The sequence below is a fragment of the Dicentrarchus labrax genome, unplaced genomic scaffold, assembly GCF_905237075.1.
Source record: "Dicentrarchus labrax unplaced genomic scaffold, dlabrax2021, whole genome shotgun sequence".
Classification (NCBI taxonomy): Eukaryota; Metazoa; Chordata; class Actinopteri; family Moronidae; genus Dicentrarchus; species Dicentrarchus labrax.
The window spans coordinates 20,046,135-20,062,774 of record NW_026136714.1 but is presented as its reverse complement, the minus strand read 5'-3'; the positions used below and the strand labels follow the sequence as shown (position 1 = coordinate 20,062,774).

The 16,640-nt window shown below is 37.6% G+C and overlaps 1 protein-coding gene across 3 annotated transcripts in view; it reads left to right on the top strand.

The window, feature by feature from the left end:
- Positions 1–16,640, top strand: part of LOC127375974 (protein unc-13 homolog B-like) — a 103,915-nt gene that overhangs the window by 10,486 nt on the left and 76,789 nt on the right. For all 3 annotated transcript variants that reach the window (XM_051422421.1, XM_051422417.1, XM_051422416.1), the window contains exon 2: positions 7,111–7,140. In XM_051422421.1, the coding sequence (XP_051278381.1) occupies positions 7,111–7,140 (30 nt within the window). The remainder of the gene's footprint in view (positions 1–7,110; positions 7,141–16,640) is intronic.

The window sequence follows — 16,640 nt, the reverse complement described above, 5'->3', positions numbered from 1 at the left end:
GTAAGTCTTAGGACTCTCACTGTATGTGGCCTGGTTTAAGCAAGGTAGACTCCTGCTGAACAAGCTGGGGATTCATCTTCCTGCATTGACGTGAGGCTTTAGAGGCTCAAAAACGTAGTTATTTCCACCCCTGAGCTTCAAAGCCTCACTTTCACGTCACTTCAAAGAGATCAAACCAGAGCCACCAGAGTAGTCATTAAGTGGTCAAAGTCGGAGTTTCAATCTAATGAGGAGAAGAATGTCATCGGTGTACAGTGTAAATTACATATAATCATTTTGGCTTTGTAATATTGTCAACTGTTATTATTTCTTCTCTTCTTGCAAATGTACGTTGATGGCTGTTAGCCTTGTGTAGAATTTGGACATTGGTTGCAAACACTAGCATTTATTCTGGAGATAATTTGGGTTTTTTTGTACTCTTGGGGCTCCAATAACCTCAATGGAGAAGTAAATAAGTGTGACATAGAACAGAATATACCTAATATGTTATTCTAGTGACAGAAAATACACAGAAAGTCTGAAATTAAATCCTTGAATTGTAAAACTTTAAAGCTGACTCTTAAACATGACTTTCCCAAACTGACAGTTTGGTTGACAGGAATACTATACTGTGTCATGTCATGAAACAAACAGCATTCAGGCCTTTTGGCATACCACTGGGATTTAGTAGTAATACCAAAGTCTCGCTCTGTACTTTGCAAACCAACAGCACAAAATTCATATATGGAATTTGTTTTTGCACTTTACACCAACAGCAAATAACGCTTGTGGTCTAACTAATTAAATATTTTAGAAAATATTGTTTGTTATTTAAAACAGTTTTTAATTTGGATAATCATCCATTTTTTTTATTAACTTAAAGGGTAATACGAGTTTATTTTTTGTAGTTTTGGCCATTATACCGATCAGTAATATTTTATTAGTTTATTATACTCACCAACTAAATTGCTGGTTTGTGGGAATATCACAACATCACTAAAAAGAGCTCTGACACGGTATCAGCCACATGATCTGACAGGTTGTAAACAAACAAACTGTACAAAAGAGAAAACTGCTGAATGCAAACTGTAAAATTATTACCGACTTCCCTTTTCAACTTTGACATGCCATACTTGTCATACTTGTTAGCAACTTGTCTAATCATATCTTGGTCTGTCTTGACCTGTTTGTTGTAGTGACATGATGTTTATGACATAACAATTCTCATTCAGTACAGTACAGTCTCTGTTGTATGACTCATCACATGAATATCAGCATCAATTGTTTTACCCATAGAACCACCATGGCTTTCCTTAGTGTCTTCAAAGCACTCCAAAAAGCTCTGGCTGCTCCATAAAGTCAAAAGTTAGGTGCTCTTAATTCTTGCGAGTCAAAAAGTGTTTCTGCTTTCCTTTATGTGCTACATGTTCTCTTTGTTATTCATCCATGGTACAATAAAGCAGGGTCTGGTAGATTTCAGCCGTGCTTAAGGCATTAGCTCTGAGGGATTATCCCACCAGCCAAACGCTCGGTCACCGGCAGCACGCATCCTCTCATACAATCACTCCAGAGGACACGTGTCTGATATCTGGCCTGCTTTACTACCTCTGATCAGGCTTTCCCTCCCTCTGGCCCAGAGGGATGCTGACCTCCGCTAGCGCTGAAATGTGACACTGACTTTTGTATTATTTCTGTAACAGAATGACTGCAACTTGCTTCCAATTCTGTTTTAAAGGTCTACTGGCATTTTATTTGAAATGTGATTTATAAATATATATATATATATAAATATATATATATATATATATTTTTTTATTGGGGCCACCCAGCTATTGAAAGCTACCCAGCAAAGGGCCACAGGTCACTGTCAAACCCATGGCGGCTGCAGCAAGGACCCAGCCACGGTACATGCGGGTGGCAGCTCTACCAGCTGAGCTATCAGGGCTCCCCTTTTAACAACACAATAGACAATAACAAAACAATAACAAAAGAAAAAAACAATAGGTAATAATTCGTAAAACCTTTGTGTGTAGCTATGTTTCTCATGGTTTTAGAATTTATTTATCATTGTCCAGTTTGACAACATTTGAGAATTGAATCTAAATTAGTTTTCCGGCTATAGAACCACACTTGAATGCACCATTATTTTAATTTTGATTTTAAACTACATGCCTACTCTGAACTACATAATACCTCATGTCCCAATTAAAGAATTATTTCACATTTATGCTGATCACATTGCTTGATGAACTAAGTTACAATATTCCTCACAAAAACAAATTCCAAAGAAAATAATCTCACAGAACTCACTCAAGACTTACAGTTGTAATATGTATATACAGTATTTATATGACCAGTATAAATAATAAGATGTCCCCATATCTGACCATTTTCCCGTTTTACTCATGACATTGTGTTCACAACATTTTGATCACCACAGCTGTTAACATAACTCACATCCATTAAATGTCTGATGCTGCTGCTCTGTCCTATTCTTTGACGGGACACCCAAGATGTTTGCGTGTTGAGAATCATCCCATCGGAGCGTCATTTAAAGAGAAAGCTTGTGCTTTTGGTTCTGATGTGATATTTTCTCATGTGTGACCAGTAAAATGATGGAAATATGATGCATTTATCAGAATGAGATGTAGGACTTGACAGCTGGCATCTCTTAGTTAGTCACACTATTGAAAAATATAGAAAGTAATTTTAGTGCCAGTTCAGTGATGAAAATGCACTGGAAAGCCTTCGGGAGCTGTGATCTTGAAAGGCGAGGATCACTCTGGCACTCAGAGGAGGAAGCATCACAATTTACATTGTCTGCTGTCGCTTGGAAATGTATGAATTAACTGAGAGCTGAAAGCAGCACTTTGCTTCTGCTGTGCTTTACGTGTGACTTTACATTATTGATTGTCCATTATTTGCAGAAAATAGAATTATATTTGTTGACCTCACACTAACATGTAGTTTACTTATCCTTTGAGTGTAAGGTTTAGATTATTCCTTGACAGCGGCAGAAATGATTCTTTTATTTACTAATTTACACAGTGATAAAACATAAAGGATGTCATAAAATTACAAGTTTGTGCTACTGAGATTAAAAAACTAAAACTTTCTCAGGGGGCATGTACAACATCTCAACATCCCCACCAGCTTCAGTGGTGCTGTTCCAAGTCTGACCTCACTCTCCACTTAACCTAAAACAATTAATTGCCATCCTGGGATAAATAAAAATCACATAACAAATGAACAAATAAACGAAACTTTCCATTTGCCTGGTACCCCTAAAAAACAGTAAGTAGCCTCAAACAGAAAGACTCCTCTCTTGGGAACATCAGGTATTAATGTAGCATGTGTATCCATTTAGTCTGTCTCCAGTAAGAGCTCTGCACTGTTTTTCAGTGTGAGGGTTTTTTAAACAGGCATTGACATTTCTTTCACACACTTTTTATACTTTTTGCCCATGGACTTGGGCTTGAATGTTTATTACACTCTGGACAAAAGCAGAAGTATTATATTGAAAAAAAATGAGCCTCAACCCATTCGTCCAATCCATTTGCCAGCACAGATGCCATCGCCGAGAATGTGGCACATTTAGCAGAATCTATTGGCAGAAATGGACCATAATATTCATAGAAATGTTTTCGTCATATAATAGTATATATATAATCACCTTATGATAAGAATTGTTGTGTTTTTGTTACCTTTGAATGAGCCTTTTCTACACACTCTGTCGTTTGCCTTCCAGTGGAGTTTGCCATGTTGAACAGCCATATTTCTACAGTAGCCCAGAACGGAAACAAACCAAATACTGGCTCTAGATAGGGCTGGTTGTGTTTTTTGCGCATGCAAATACACTCGATGCCGCTAAATCTTACACATTGGTCCTTTAATCAATAGGTTTGAGAAATGCGTAGGTTTCTCAGATGTAGTACCTGACTAGTGTCATACTTGTCAGGAAGAAACCCACAGACTGTATAATTAAAAATGGATGTAGGACAGTATACAATGGACAGTTGTCATAAATGAGGAATTTAGCAATGAAGACCAAAACTAATTTTAGAACAAGCTGTAAACATGTTTATTTTTGCTGTAAAGTTGGGAATATTTAATAATGAGCCTTCTGCAGCCAGCCTCGAGTGGCCATTAGAGGAACTGCAGTTTTTGTTACTTCTGTGTTGGCTTTATTTGCCAACCACGGAGGTTGCCGTTTGGAAGAAATCGTTTTGTTACGTTAGGTAATTTTGTGTCATTGTCATTGTTTTGCAGCCAAAAGAAATGCTCATTATGAGACTGAATTGAATTACGGAAGATAGTGGAACAGCGGCTAGCCCGCAGTGATGTCAGGACTTCAGATCTCTATGGCAGACAATACATACTGCATTGCTACTGTATTTATGTGTATTCTTAATCTTACTCGTTTAAAATCTGGTTAGACTCTTCTCTTCTTGTCTCTTCTCTCTGTGACCCTCCTTAACATCATTGTAAGTCTCTTTCACAATGTCAGGACATTCACACAGGTATTGTCAGAGCCCGGGTGGCACTCGACCAACGAGGCCACCGGGCTTCCTGTGAGTCTGCCCCGAGCTGGCACGAGTGACACACAAGGCGAGCTGTGCTGACAGCCTAAGACAAATGACCTGTTAACGATCTCCCTCTCTCGCTGCAAATTCTTCTCTGTGTCTGTCTCGCTTATCACATCTCACACTTTTGGACTGTGATTGAATAAACTTATTGATCTCCCTTGGTGAGAATATACATTTAAACCCAATTTAAATAACAAAATTATCTTAAAAAGGCAATGAACTTTTATACTGCTGTATAGTGAAATGACTATAACACATCTCCTGGGGGCTTAATTGCATTGTAGATCAATATCAGTGACTCACTTTTTAGCCTAAAGCCCAGCACACATTGGCATTTCAAGACCACCTCATCTGTGTTGCATTGTGTGAGATCTCACTGCTATTGTTTTAAGTCTTTCTTTAAAGATCCATTCATTTTGATATAATTTTCACTTATTATATTATTGTGGATTTTTTATCCATTGGCAGTGTCTGAAACACAAATTAAATCTCTCTAAATGCAACAAATTCTTTATAGCAAAATATACTATAGTGATATTTACTTTGTGTGTGTGTGTGTGTGTGTGTGTGTGTGTGTGTGTGTGTGTGTACTTATATACATACATATACACTGATCAGCCATAACATTATGAGCACTGTCAGGTCAAGTGAATAACACTGATTATCTGGTTATCATGGCTCCTGTCAGTGGGTGGGATATATTAGTCAGCAAGTGAACATTTTGTCCTCAAGGTGATGTGTTAGAAGCAGGAAAAATGGGCAGCGTGAGGATTTGAGCAACTTTGACAAGGGCCAAATTGTAATGGCTAGACGTCTGGGTCAGAGCATCTCCAAACCCACAGCTCTTGTGGGGTGTTCCCGGTCTGCAGTGGTCAGTACCTATCAAAAGTGGTCCATGGAAGGAAAAGTGGTGAACTGGAGACAGGGTCATGGGTGGCCAAGGCTCATTGATGCATGTGGGGAGTGAAGGCTGTGTGGTCCGATCCAACAGACGACTGACATTGCTTGATAAGCTGAGTCTAGCACAGGTGGAACATTGTTTCACTTAGAATTACCTTAAGTTGCTATGGTAACTATTTAAACATTTAACAGACACGGAGCAACATAAACATTCAAACTTCCATCCACCTTATAAATGTACGTTTAAAATTCACTCTTCTTTTAGCACTTTGACTGTCTGCCATTTCTGTCATGCCATCCATTTGTTTGCTAGAAATCTATACAAAGCTTAGGAAGGTGGATTCAACCGTACAGTCTTTGTACAGGTAAAGTAAGATCCAAAATAAGCAGCAAAAATCTGCTGCTCTGTGGGTTCGGTTGTGTGAGCGACTTGACATTACATAAAAACATTTGATGCCACTAAAAAATATCCCTTTCAGTGCTTAAATGGATCATTACTCTGTTATATAGACAGCAGGTATTTGTAGTTCTTAGTTTTAAAATAGTTTTTTTTGGAAGTGAAAAGATTTGACCATAAACAGCGTGATAAAGTGGGTAGAAAACCAAACCGTTACTGAAATAATTCTAGTTCGCTGTCTGTGATAAAAAAATGTGTTTCATAAACAATGTATCTGTCCACAGAATAAACTATTAACCATTTCCCATCACTAATGTGTCATACCCTTGAATGGTTCCAGTGTTTGAGCATGTTAATATTTTTGTGTTTAGCAGACAGTATCCATTGTCTTTTCAAAACTCGTTTCCTTGTTGCTTGTTGATTTACACAGAATACATTTTTACTAAATCCATTACCTACACTACCCAGTGCCAATACAGATACATGGTTTAATGATTTAATAATGAACATACCAAAAAGCACAACTGACCCTGAAATAGAAAAGTTTTTTTGCTCCAGTCAAACATGACAAATTAAATGCTTTATTTGTTTACAACAATTCCAAATTGAATTATATTCATTAAGGATAATTACTGGTCTATTTTTACAGTTTTTGCATTCATCAAGCACCATGACAACAACAAATTTGAATTGGAACTAATTCTGTTTTATATATTTTTTGTTTAATATGTATTACATTACATATGTTGGTTCTTTGACAATGCACAATGATAGAAAGTATCCAATGTTGACGTAAATAACTAATGATATTGTACATTTTGTTCTCCATCCATCTGATTTTCGGTGTCTGAACTAAAATATAGTAGAACAGGGGTTTTAAGCTGTTTTTACATTTTGGCTGTGAAATGTCAGCCCTTTCTGTTATTTTTCCACAAAGTTGAAATAATGTCTCATGTATTTTTCATAAAGAATTGTAAATATTCTGTGTTCTCGTACCTACCTTACCAGAACAAGAAAAGACAGAAGGGAAGAAGCATGTGTGCAGGTTAGAGAGGGAAAAACAATCCTAGGTGGTTCATAAAACCATCCTACCCCCAAAAAACAAGAACAACACAAATAACATTAATATTTAATCAAAAGGAAGAACAGTCAAATAATTCTGCAACACATGCAGAAAGATGAGAAAGAAAAATAAAATTAATATACTTACCTTTTGACTAACCTGTGTTTTCTCATTTTCTCTTCCAGTGAAAAAAGCCAAACTACATGGGCCCCCAGGTAAGAGCTGAATATTGAATATCTGCTGATGTTTGAACATTGAGGTGGTCATGATAGTAAACGGGAAAGCTGTCAAGACAAGCTTTTTGTCTCAGTCATGGAGACTCAGTCATGTGACTAGAGCTGGGATTTCCTCTATGTCTAGAGGAGGTGGTCTTAAGCCTAGACAAAGATATTGACTTTCCAATTTGTAGAAGTTTGTTAAGAATGTGAGGAATAGTTTCTTCACTCAGGATATATAATGTTAAACGTTTTCAGAATCGACTTAAGATGAGTTCTTTGTTTTAAAGAAGGCTAAATCAAAAAATCTGTCTTTAAAAGTATTGAACGGAGTAAAGTTTTGACCTGATGATGGTACGGGACAAAGTCAGGGGATCACAAAAGTGGGAAAATGAATTTCTGTCCCAGATTTCATGGCAATACATCCAACATTTTTCCAGACATTTCACTTAAAACCATAAAAGTTGAACTCATGCCAGCCAGTCAAAAGTGGGATTCCGTCTTCTTGTCTACCTTTCTTTCTTCGCGTCTTTTTTTTACCTCTTTGCTGGCTGCAGCTGTTCATCCCACCTTCCCTTCAGGCGATGATGAGGGGAGAACAACAGCAACGAGTGGGAGAATGAAAAGTCAAGCCAGAGGAGGAGGGAAGGAAATCAATAGATCATCACAGACAAAGGGCCACCTGCTAGCCTGAAATGATAACTTGTCATCCCGGCATAAAGGAGAAGATGGAGACAAATCCCTCAGTGTCTTTATGAGACAGAGACAGACTCCAGATACAGGAGATGATTTGTCATTGGCTGCCTCTGGCCTTCGATCACAGGGCAGATTTTCAGAGCGGAAGGAGGAGATTTGATTGGCTTCCCCAGGGTTCATAAAACAGGACATGAGTGATGGTGTTGCTACTTTAGAAATGCCCTTAATTCATTTATTCTGTAGTTCTTCTGAATTACTACTGCTAGCAATTCTCCCTTTGAATGTTATACAGTTAAACTAATTTGCAATACCAAGTAAATTGCACAGTTGACTGTAAAAGGAAACTCCAATGGTTTTCAGTCTAAGACCTTCTTTGTAACTTGAAACTCCTTGAGTAGTGGCTACTTGATATGGTATATCCTTTAGCCAAATAATAGGCATTAGAAGAGATTAAAATCTTTTAGCACTTATCAAAACCAGGAATTCCAAAGTGTTTTCTGAGAAGCAACATCCTGGTCATGGTTTGTTCATGCAAACATCCTATCCTGGTTCCAGAAAACTAGTTTGTCCTGGTTTTGAGAAATCAGACTTTATCCAGGTTTCTGATTACAATAGCCATTCTTTATGGCTGAGAAAAGGGAACTAAGTGCCACTACTTACTAAAGCTAATGAATGCTTTAAATGTCAGAAATAGAACCGCTCTAACTGTAACTGTAACTAATAAAACCAAAAACGCCATTGCTCCATGCTTGGCCACAAAACAGTAGAGCGGTGTGTGTTTTCTGACATCTATAAATTATTGTAAAAATTAATAAATGGCAGCATTTTTTGCTTGTTTGTTATTGTTAATTATATGTCCAAAAAGTTCAAGCTATATGATTTAAATATATGGATTCATGTGTGTTAAATCAGTGCCAGGTCACTAATGTCTTGAAGTATGTATGAATGTTTAAAAAAAACTTCCATGCAGTTCCCTGCTGTTAAAATCTTTAACTGAACTGTTGAATCTGTGGAGAAGCAGAGAGTGATGAACATTAAGGCAGTCCAAAGTGGACTCATCCAAATCAGGTTACAAGGATTAAACAAGCAAGCAGGAAAATTAAAACATTGGGAATAGAAAAAAAGAAATAAAAAAAAAAGAACTGCTGTAAGTACAAAAAATAAGTTGAGAATTTACAATAGGTAGACCTATACAATGTACAAGAAACACACGAGACCCAGTCCTTGTCATTAATTCTCCATGTCGGTGTCTGCAAGGTTGTAACCATTATCCCCTCAGTCGAAAAATGAAATTTGCCATCTTTCACCATTGAACAGTCTGATAAACAATTTTGCAGAGTTAGAATTGCCTAAGCGAGATAACCAAGTTGAGTGTTTTTATTTTAGTGCTAAATTACATTGCAGTCCTCTTATTATAAATCGCCTGACACATATAGGAAATGTCTGGAAATGTTCTTAACCTAAAACAACACACCTACTTTTCCTCAGGGCTTTAACACCCAGTCAAGTGATAGCAAGTATACCCAGAATGCAGTTCTGTCATGTGACATGATTATTAGTCTCAGGTCAGACACAACTAGTAGACTTTGTCCCACTCTAATGCCCCAGTTTAGGAAACATGATCTGATTTATCTTAATAGTAAGAAGCAATAGATTATTTGCCTCCGGGAGCTGGCTGCTGTCCCAAGGCCCTCCTGAAACCCCAGTGGTCGACGACCCCTGAGAGATATATCGGCTGGTATATGTGTCACTTTATTAGTTTATAAGATTTAAGGCACATTACCCTGTTTTAAGACATGCTATCAAAGCTGTGAGCCAACCTACAACTGCTGGATTTAATACAGACATTTTTGGTCCCCAGAGAACTCCTTATGTCTTTGCTGATTACCAAAATTTTCCTCCAGCGGGTCCAGCAAGCAGGTCAAACCACTTAAACAATTGTCCATTTCTCATAAGCCACAGAATTACATTGAAATCAAAGTACTTAACATAGCAAATGTACATCCCTGAGGCTAATGAAAAATCAGAAAGAAAAAAGGAAAAGAAAAGTACAGATATAGTTTTGATTTTATTTGTTAAGTAGTTGAGATGTCTGTCAGCTATATGCATTACTTTATATAACCAAACAGAAGTGATACAATGTGTTGGGTTCTCTTTTTTGTTGTTGTTATTTGGGGCAATCAACCCAATTTTAGTAGACATCAAGTAAGATCCTGAAATTATCATAAGATTGTTAATCAGCATGGCACAATTCATTCTCCAGTGACTAACTCCAGAGACAGAGGCCACTTAGGATGTCCATGTGGAAGGTGATCACTCTGCTAGCAGCTCATTTAATGAAATACTTAATTTTTTCTTTGGTTTAAGGGATGCAAATCAGTGATATCAGCTCTTTTAGTAGTGGTTAGTGGTTTGAAATAAAACATGCTTTTGAGCTTCTGGGTCATGACACCACTTACTGTACTTGCAAATCTTTGGATTAGAGGTTTGGGAAGTGGGCTTTTACTCAGAGGGAAACTAGTTTGAGTCTCAAAGTGCTTTGGAAAAACAATCATGGCAGAACATGTGAATTACAAACACAAAGGACCTTTAAGCAAGGCCGGTGAAATGAAATTGCTTCAGTGGATCTTCTGAGTTTTTAATAGTAGATGATAGTAGTAGTTCCACTGGAGAAGATTGGTGTAAATTTATTTTTATTTTGGCTCGTTGTCTTTTCTGTTTTGGTTTACTTTTCAGTTTGAGTGCAGACAGTGAAACATTTGGCTTGTACTTGTTATAATAAAGCATTAACCTTGGACAACAGGCCTGTCTTCAGGTGACTGAACAGCAAATTATCCAAAATCATGTCGTGTTTCAAACCTGATGCATTTCTCATCAGTCGTAATGGTTATCTTGCTGTGATGGTCAACCGCGGCCTAAAGAATCCAAAGGAATCCCGGACAATAATGAGGCAATGGTCAGTGTAATGAGGTAGCCCTGTCTCACAGCACTGTCTGAACTGCTGTGCTGTCTGACTTGAAATACATCTGTTGCTTACCACAGTGTGTAACTAGTGTAACTATTCCTCCAGAGTCAATTTAGTTTATTTGTAAGTAACACTATAGACATTGTAGACACTTACTGTATCCTGGCCAAAAAATGTCCCTGTTTGGAATTTTGTTTCTGCTCATCTGTCAGGTGAGATACAACTGTTGTGGTACAACATACTGATTTCATTTGATTTGATTTGATTTGAACTGTATTATCATTCCAAAATGGGCAATAATAGATGAGAGACATAGTCCCGTAGTAGTGGAGTGAGTGCAGATTGCATTTTTTAGGAAATGATCATCTATTTTTCGACCATGAGTGGTTTTTTGAGCATTAATTGCAGGGTGTTTCTGCTGTCAGTAACTTCTAACATACTGTAGGTAGTTATTTTGTATGTTAAGAAGTGGCACAGAGCTACATTAACATTCAATTAGAGTCATGTTTTTCATCCACCTAAAGAATGTAAGTTCAATATTCATTCATTTAAAGCTTTGTTTAAGTCTCCCAACCCTTGAGGAAAATATTTGGCTCTTGAGCTGAATTATCTTCTTTTCTCACCAGCTAGCCACTAACTTTGTATGTCTGCTGTTTGGTTCTGGCCAGGTAGTGTATAGTTATTAGAGCTTGTTTGCTGAAGATATCTGTCTACTGCTATTCAATAGGGTTGATAAGAGTGGTGACTGTCTTAAACCTGCATTCTTTTTAATGGCCAGCGAGGGGCAGATCCATTGACTGCAATAAAAAAACGATACCATGCAGTTTTATGGAGAAATAACCCGACTCAGTAACGCGTTTATTGTCTCAATCGCTAGTTTCAAGTCTTCTTCCATACAAGATGATGTTCATTTAGTAAATTATGGTCCAAAATAGATGATAAAGCAGCGTATGCTTTTGGGCTTGGCTACCTTGTGACTGACAAGTCATTCTCACTGAGTCTGTCGAGCGCAGTGTACGAAACTCAGATCAAACTGTTAAACTAGTGCTGATCAAATATGAATGAAGATGCTGATACTGCATTGCCTATTTCTCACCTAAAATCGTTGACACATTTTAGTGTACTGTTTAACTGAACTACGAAATCATATGTTACCAGGCAAGCCACCATTTTTTCACTTAAGAGACAAAAATAACTTAGTGTCAGTTTAATATCTCCTTTCGCTCCATTCATCCACCAAAAGCTCTTTTCCACTCACCCTCCCCTTTCCCTCTCCCTTAATAGTGTATTCATTACTGTAGACAGCCTAGTAAATGTCATCTTGCCTGGCTGCGCTGCACACGTCCATGTGTAACTGAATATAACTTATTTATTTTCACAAGTCATCGGCGCTTAATTATAAATGATACCGACTGCTCCCCAAGAGGGTCCTGCTGCATGCTGGGATATGTTCGCCCCACCACAGCTCGTTGCTGCTTACTGGCGGAATGTGGATTTGTGTTTGTGTGTGTGTTTGTGTTGGGTCAGTGTGTGTGTGCAACCAAGTATTTATGGAGGTCTGCTAAGTGTCATTCAAATACCCAATGACAACAATGGTGGTGTTAAAGGAAAGAGATGACAAATCTATATGATGTGCTGTTTATTTTATTTTTGCTTTTTTGTCCAGTCCAGTTGTGTTTTCCTGATTTTCCCTTAACCCTGTTAGTTCAGGCAGTAAATGGGGCTGTCTACACTCTGCCGGTCCCCTTGTCCCCTTAATCACAGAACTGGCAACCCCCTTAAGTGAATGATGGATTATTCCAGATTAAACCTATCACCTCAATGTCTCAGAGACAGAAAGGCAACATTTACGCTTGACATTTCATGTGTCTCATTTTCAGTATAAAATATAGGTAATATTTTCTAAACTTCGATTTACTCTTAGATACATGTGTCTCCATTAGCAATATCAACACTAAAAAGGAAGAAGAAACACTAGTCTGAAATGCATGGTTAATTATATAAAAACATGATTGTATTAAGAAAATTGGAAATAGTGTGGCAGACTCAGAATGGCTCCCATTTTTTGTCAAATGTCCAACTGCATTACATCATTTAACTCTCTGCAAGACAGCGAATGAGAATATTTCCCAAAATGTCAAACTGTTCCATTACCTTTTTTTAGACTTCTACCTAGTTCTGCCTGGAGCAATAAAGATTATTGTAAGATTACAAAGTGTTAATTTACCCCTTTCAAACATCTGGCCAAAAAACATCTCTAACTACCTATCTCTAATTTGTGGCTTTCTTTTTCAGCTATCTTTTTCTTGATCTGATATTTTTCTAGATTTACCAGTTGAAATATATTATAATGAGATCCATTAATTGCTAAATAAAATAAAATAAATATATATTTGATTTGTGAAATTAATAAAAAAAAAATACAGGAATGATTAAACAATGAACAAACTCTACTCAAGATACCAATTGACTTCAGAGTCTTTTTACAGACAAGTTCAATATGGTACTTCCATGCAAATCTTTTGACTGAAGCAGGTCAAGTGCTTCATCAACCCTCCCTGCATAAATAAGGATTACAAAATGCAGGGGGCTTCCCGTGCTCTGTGAGTTTCTTCTCCCCAGTGTTGCTTTATTAGCTTAGTGCTGCCCTGCTCTCTTTGCTAAAGCAGGATGATGTAATCAACAAAGAGCTCTTGGGGGATTTCTAGACAGAAATTGGATACATATAAGAAACACATCTGTGTGCAACAGTATGTTTACCAAAACACAAGATCTGATTTACGCTTTGCATCCCTTTTGCCAGTGACTATGTTAACCTTTTTGTTGCAAAATTGAGTCCATAAGGTCCTTCCTTGCAATGCTAACTTCCCATACATACATACCCACCCCTCAGCACCCTGTCTCTACCAAATTGTAGAGTCATGGACACTACTGATCACTCACTACTTTTTCTAATGGTGTTCAGACCAAGCAGGGGGTGATCGCCCATTGGTTTGTGGTGTTTCAAAAGCATAGATTTTTTTTAGCATTATGGTCATTGCCATGCTGTTTATTTGGAGCCAGCGGTCAAACTTCAGCAACTATTGTTTCAACGTAAACCATGTCTTGTCACAGGACACGCTTTATGTCAGTTGCTGCACCTTATTTAAAAAGCTCTTACTAAAACCATCACAACCATAATTTTTGCTAAGTAGGGTAGGCAGGAATAGATATCAATTCTTGAAGCAATTCATGAAGACTTCATTAAGACTTGCAGCTTAATGAATCCAAATTGGAATCTGGGTGTTGGAACCAAACCCTGGCTGCAATGTATTCATTTATGCAGCTGAATGATCACGTCCCTCACCTCATCTTCACCCCAAATCCAATGACGCTGCCCTCAGCTCCACTGGCCCTCTTCAAAAGAAAGTGGTTGTAAAATTGAGAACACAGAGCTGTACAATGACACACAAATACACACACCAGCACTGCATACGCTCTTTCAGCGTTATGTGCATTGGGCTCTCTGCGAAGAGTGGGCTACTTGAGGAAGGTAATCAAGCAGGGATTAGGTGGTCGGTGGCTCAAAGCTCCTCGGTTTATGATGATTATGTTGATCACTGTGAGTTACAGAACACACACACATACACACCTGTTTTTGCCTCTAAGCAGGACATTACATTGACTTGCATTAATTCCCTGGAGACTTTACCCACAGTAACCTTAACTATAACCACTGCCTTGCCCTAACCTTAATCTTGGTTAAACATAATTACATGAGAGATGCCTGTGACCAAACTCCACAGTCACTTGTGCACTGATATAACAAAGTTATGCCAAAAAAACCAAACAAAAGCTACATTGTATTTGAAGAATTAGTATTTTACAATAATTTATTTTCTTTTACGATTTATTTTGTAAATCCTCCTTTAAAAGTAAACATTTGCCCGAATATTGAGTAGGTGTGGTAGGTCAAATTTGGGCTATATTCTCAACAGGTCCTCCAAATTAAATAGTATCCCAGAAAGACGAGAAGGAGTTGCAATCTGCAACAACACAGCTGGATGCCACTAAACCCTACACACTGGACCTTGAACGTTTGGGCAGATTAGGCACAAAAAGGACTTGATAAGGAGGCTACATCTTTGTGACTACCAATAAAATAATGAGTGCATGTATACAGTAGTTAAGTAAAAGTGAAGGAGTTAATTTGATGTATCCATTAACATCAAAGTGCTTCACAACGCCCATCAAAATGAGTCGGATGTCGCAGCGGCCCGTTTATGTAGAAACACGTTTTTACAAGAAAATACAATTTTGGGCTATTTTCAGTTTTACATGTTTCTAATTAAATAAAGTCTCAGCTTTCATACAATGTCAAAATTAATGTAAAATACAAAGGATAGGTGTTTGTGTCATCTACGTCATCTGTCAACTGTCAGTTTAGATCGACACTGAGACAGATTGACAGATTGACAGCTTAGACAAAATGAATCTTCGCGACGACGAAATTGCTCAACTTTTAAATTCAATTCCTGTAAGACATGCTACTTCAGACGACAACTGGATCGACCTTATTACGGACTTTCTCACCGCACCGGCAGCTGAGAGTGAGAGTGACAGCGGCGGCTCGACCTCCGGTATTTTGTGCTACCGACACCGGCCGGCTCCGATCGTGATGGCGAAGAAAGTGAGTGTGACGGAGGCGAGGAGGAAGATATTCCACTCGTGGCTGACCCGATGGTAGCATACAATGTCTCTGATTATAATTATGTAAAGCAGTAAAGCAGTAAAGTTTATTTACTTGAATATAAACTGTTTATAAATGTCTTTCAATTCATTTGGAATATGGCGGAATGTTGATTGCTATCTTTAGAGCCCTTTTTCTCAAAAACAAGGTTTGGTGACAGTCGACCTTTGGAAGGGCGTGTCTCATACAATTTTGGAATAGAAAAATAATTTTGGTATCGCCATAAAGCTGAGACTTTCCTCTTTACAGCCATGAAGAAAACTCAAAATGTGTTTCTGGGTCAAAGTGACTCAAAATGATGGAGCAGGTCACATATTATGAAATAATAATCACAGACCCTCAATGAGAACAAGGAGAAACTTCCAGGAAAAGAGAAGGCAATTATCCTTGCACCAGTTGATCTCTGTAGAATAACCACATGTAGCATTAATATGTCTGAATCTGAATATATTAAGCCTGGATCAATGCTGACCTGCGTCATTGAAAAGATGGGAAAGGGTCATATAACGTTAGTTCTCTGTACAACCGTCAGAGTGTGATGAGAAAATGAAATGAGACTCTGAAGTGGCTTTTTCTTGGTACAAATTGTTCAGCGCTTCCACAGTTATTAGTGACACCTTCTTGCAAATGAGTCTTATTAAAATGCACACAGTAGAGTTATTTAAGGTGCAATTGTTTATTTCTGTCTTTGTCCTCCTACTTTTGTCCTGGGTGCCCAAATATGGAGGATTCATTGGTTGAAAATAGAATTTTCCACTTTTAGAATTGTGCATCTTTACACACTACATTGCTAAACGCTAATAATGATAATTTGTTTAGAAATAAAAAACAGAAATAGATAAACAGAAGACATAAAAAAATGCAGTGATATTACACTTAATTTCACTGGCTGGAAAGACAACTAAACACCTTTTCTTTTAGCAGTTCCTCTTGAAGAGTACAAATGAATCTTCCATTTACATATTTTTATTGAAAAACTTTATTGAATGTCTGTACCATTGTCATTCATTGCTCTTCATACTTTCGTTATTGAACTTGGCTGTTTTTAAGCATTTTTATTTCCTTTTTAACATTTTAGTAGCATCGGAGGTTCAGAACAAGATTTTCAGA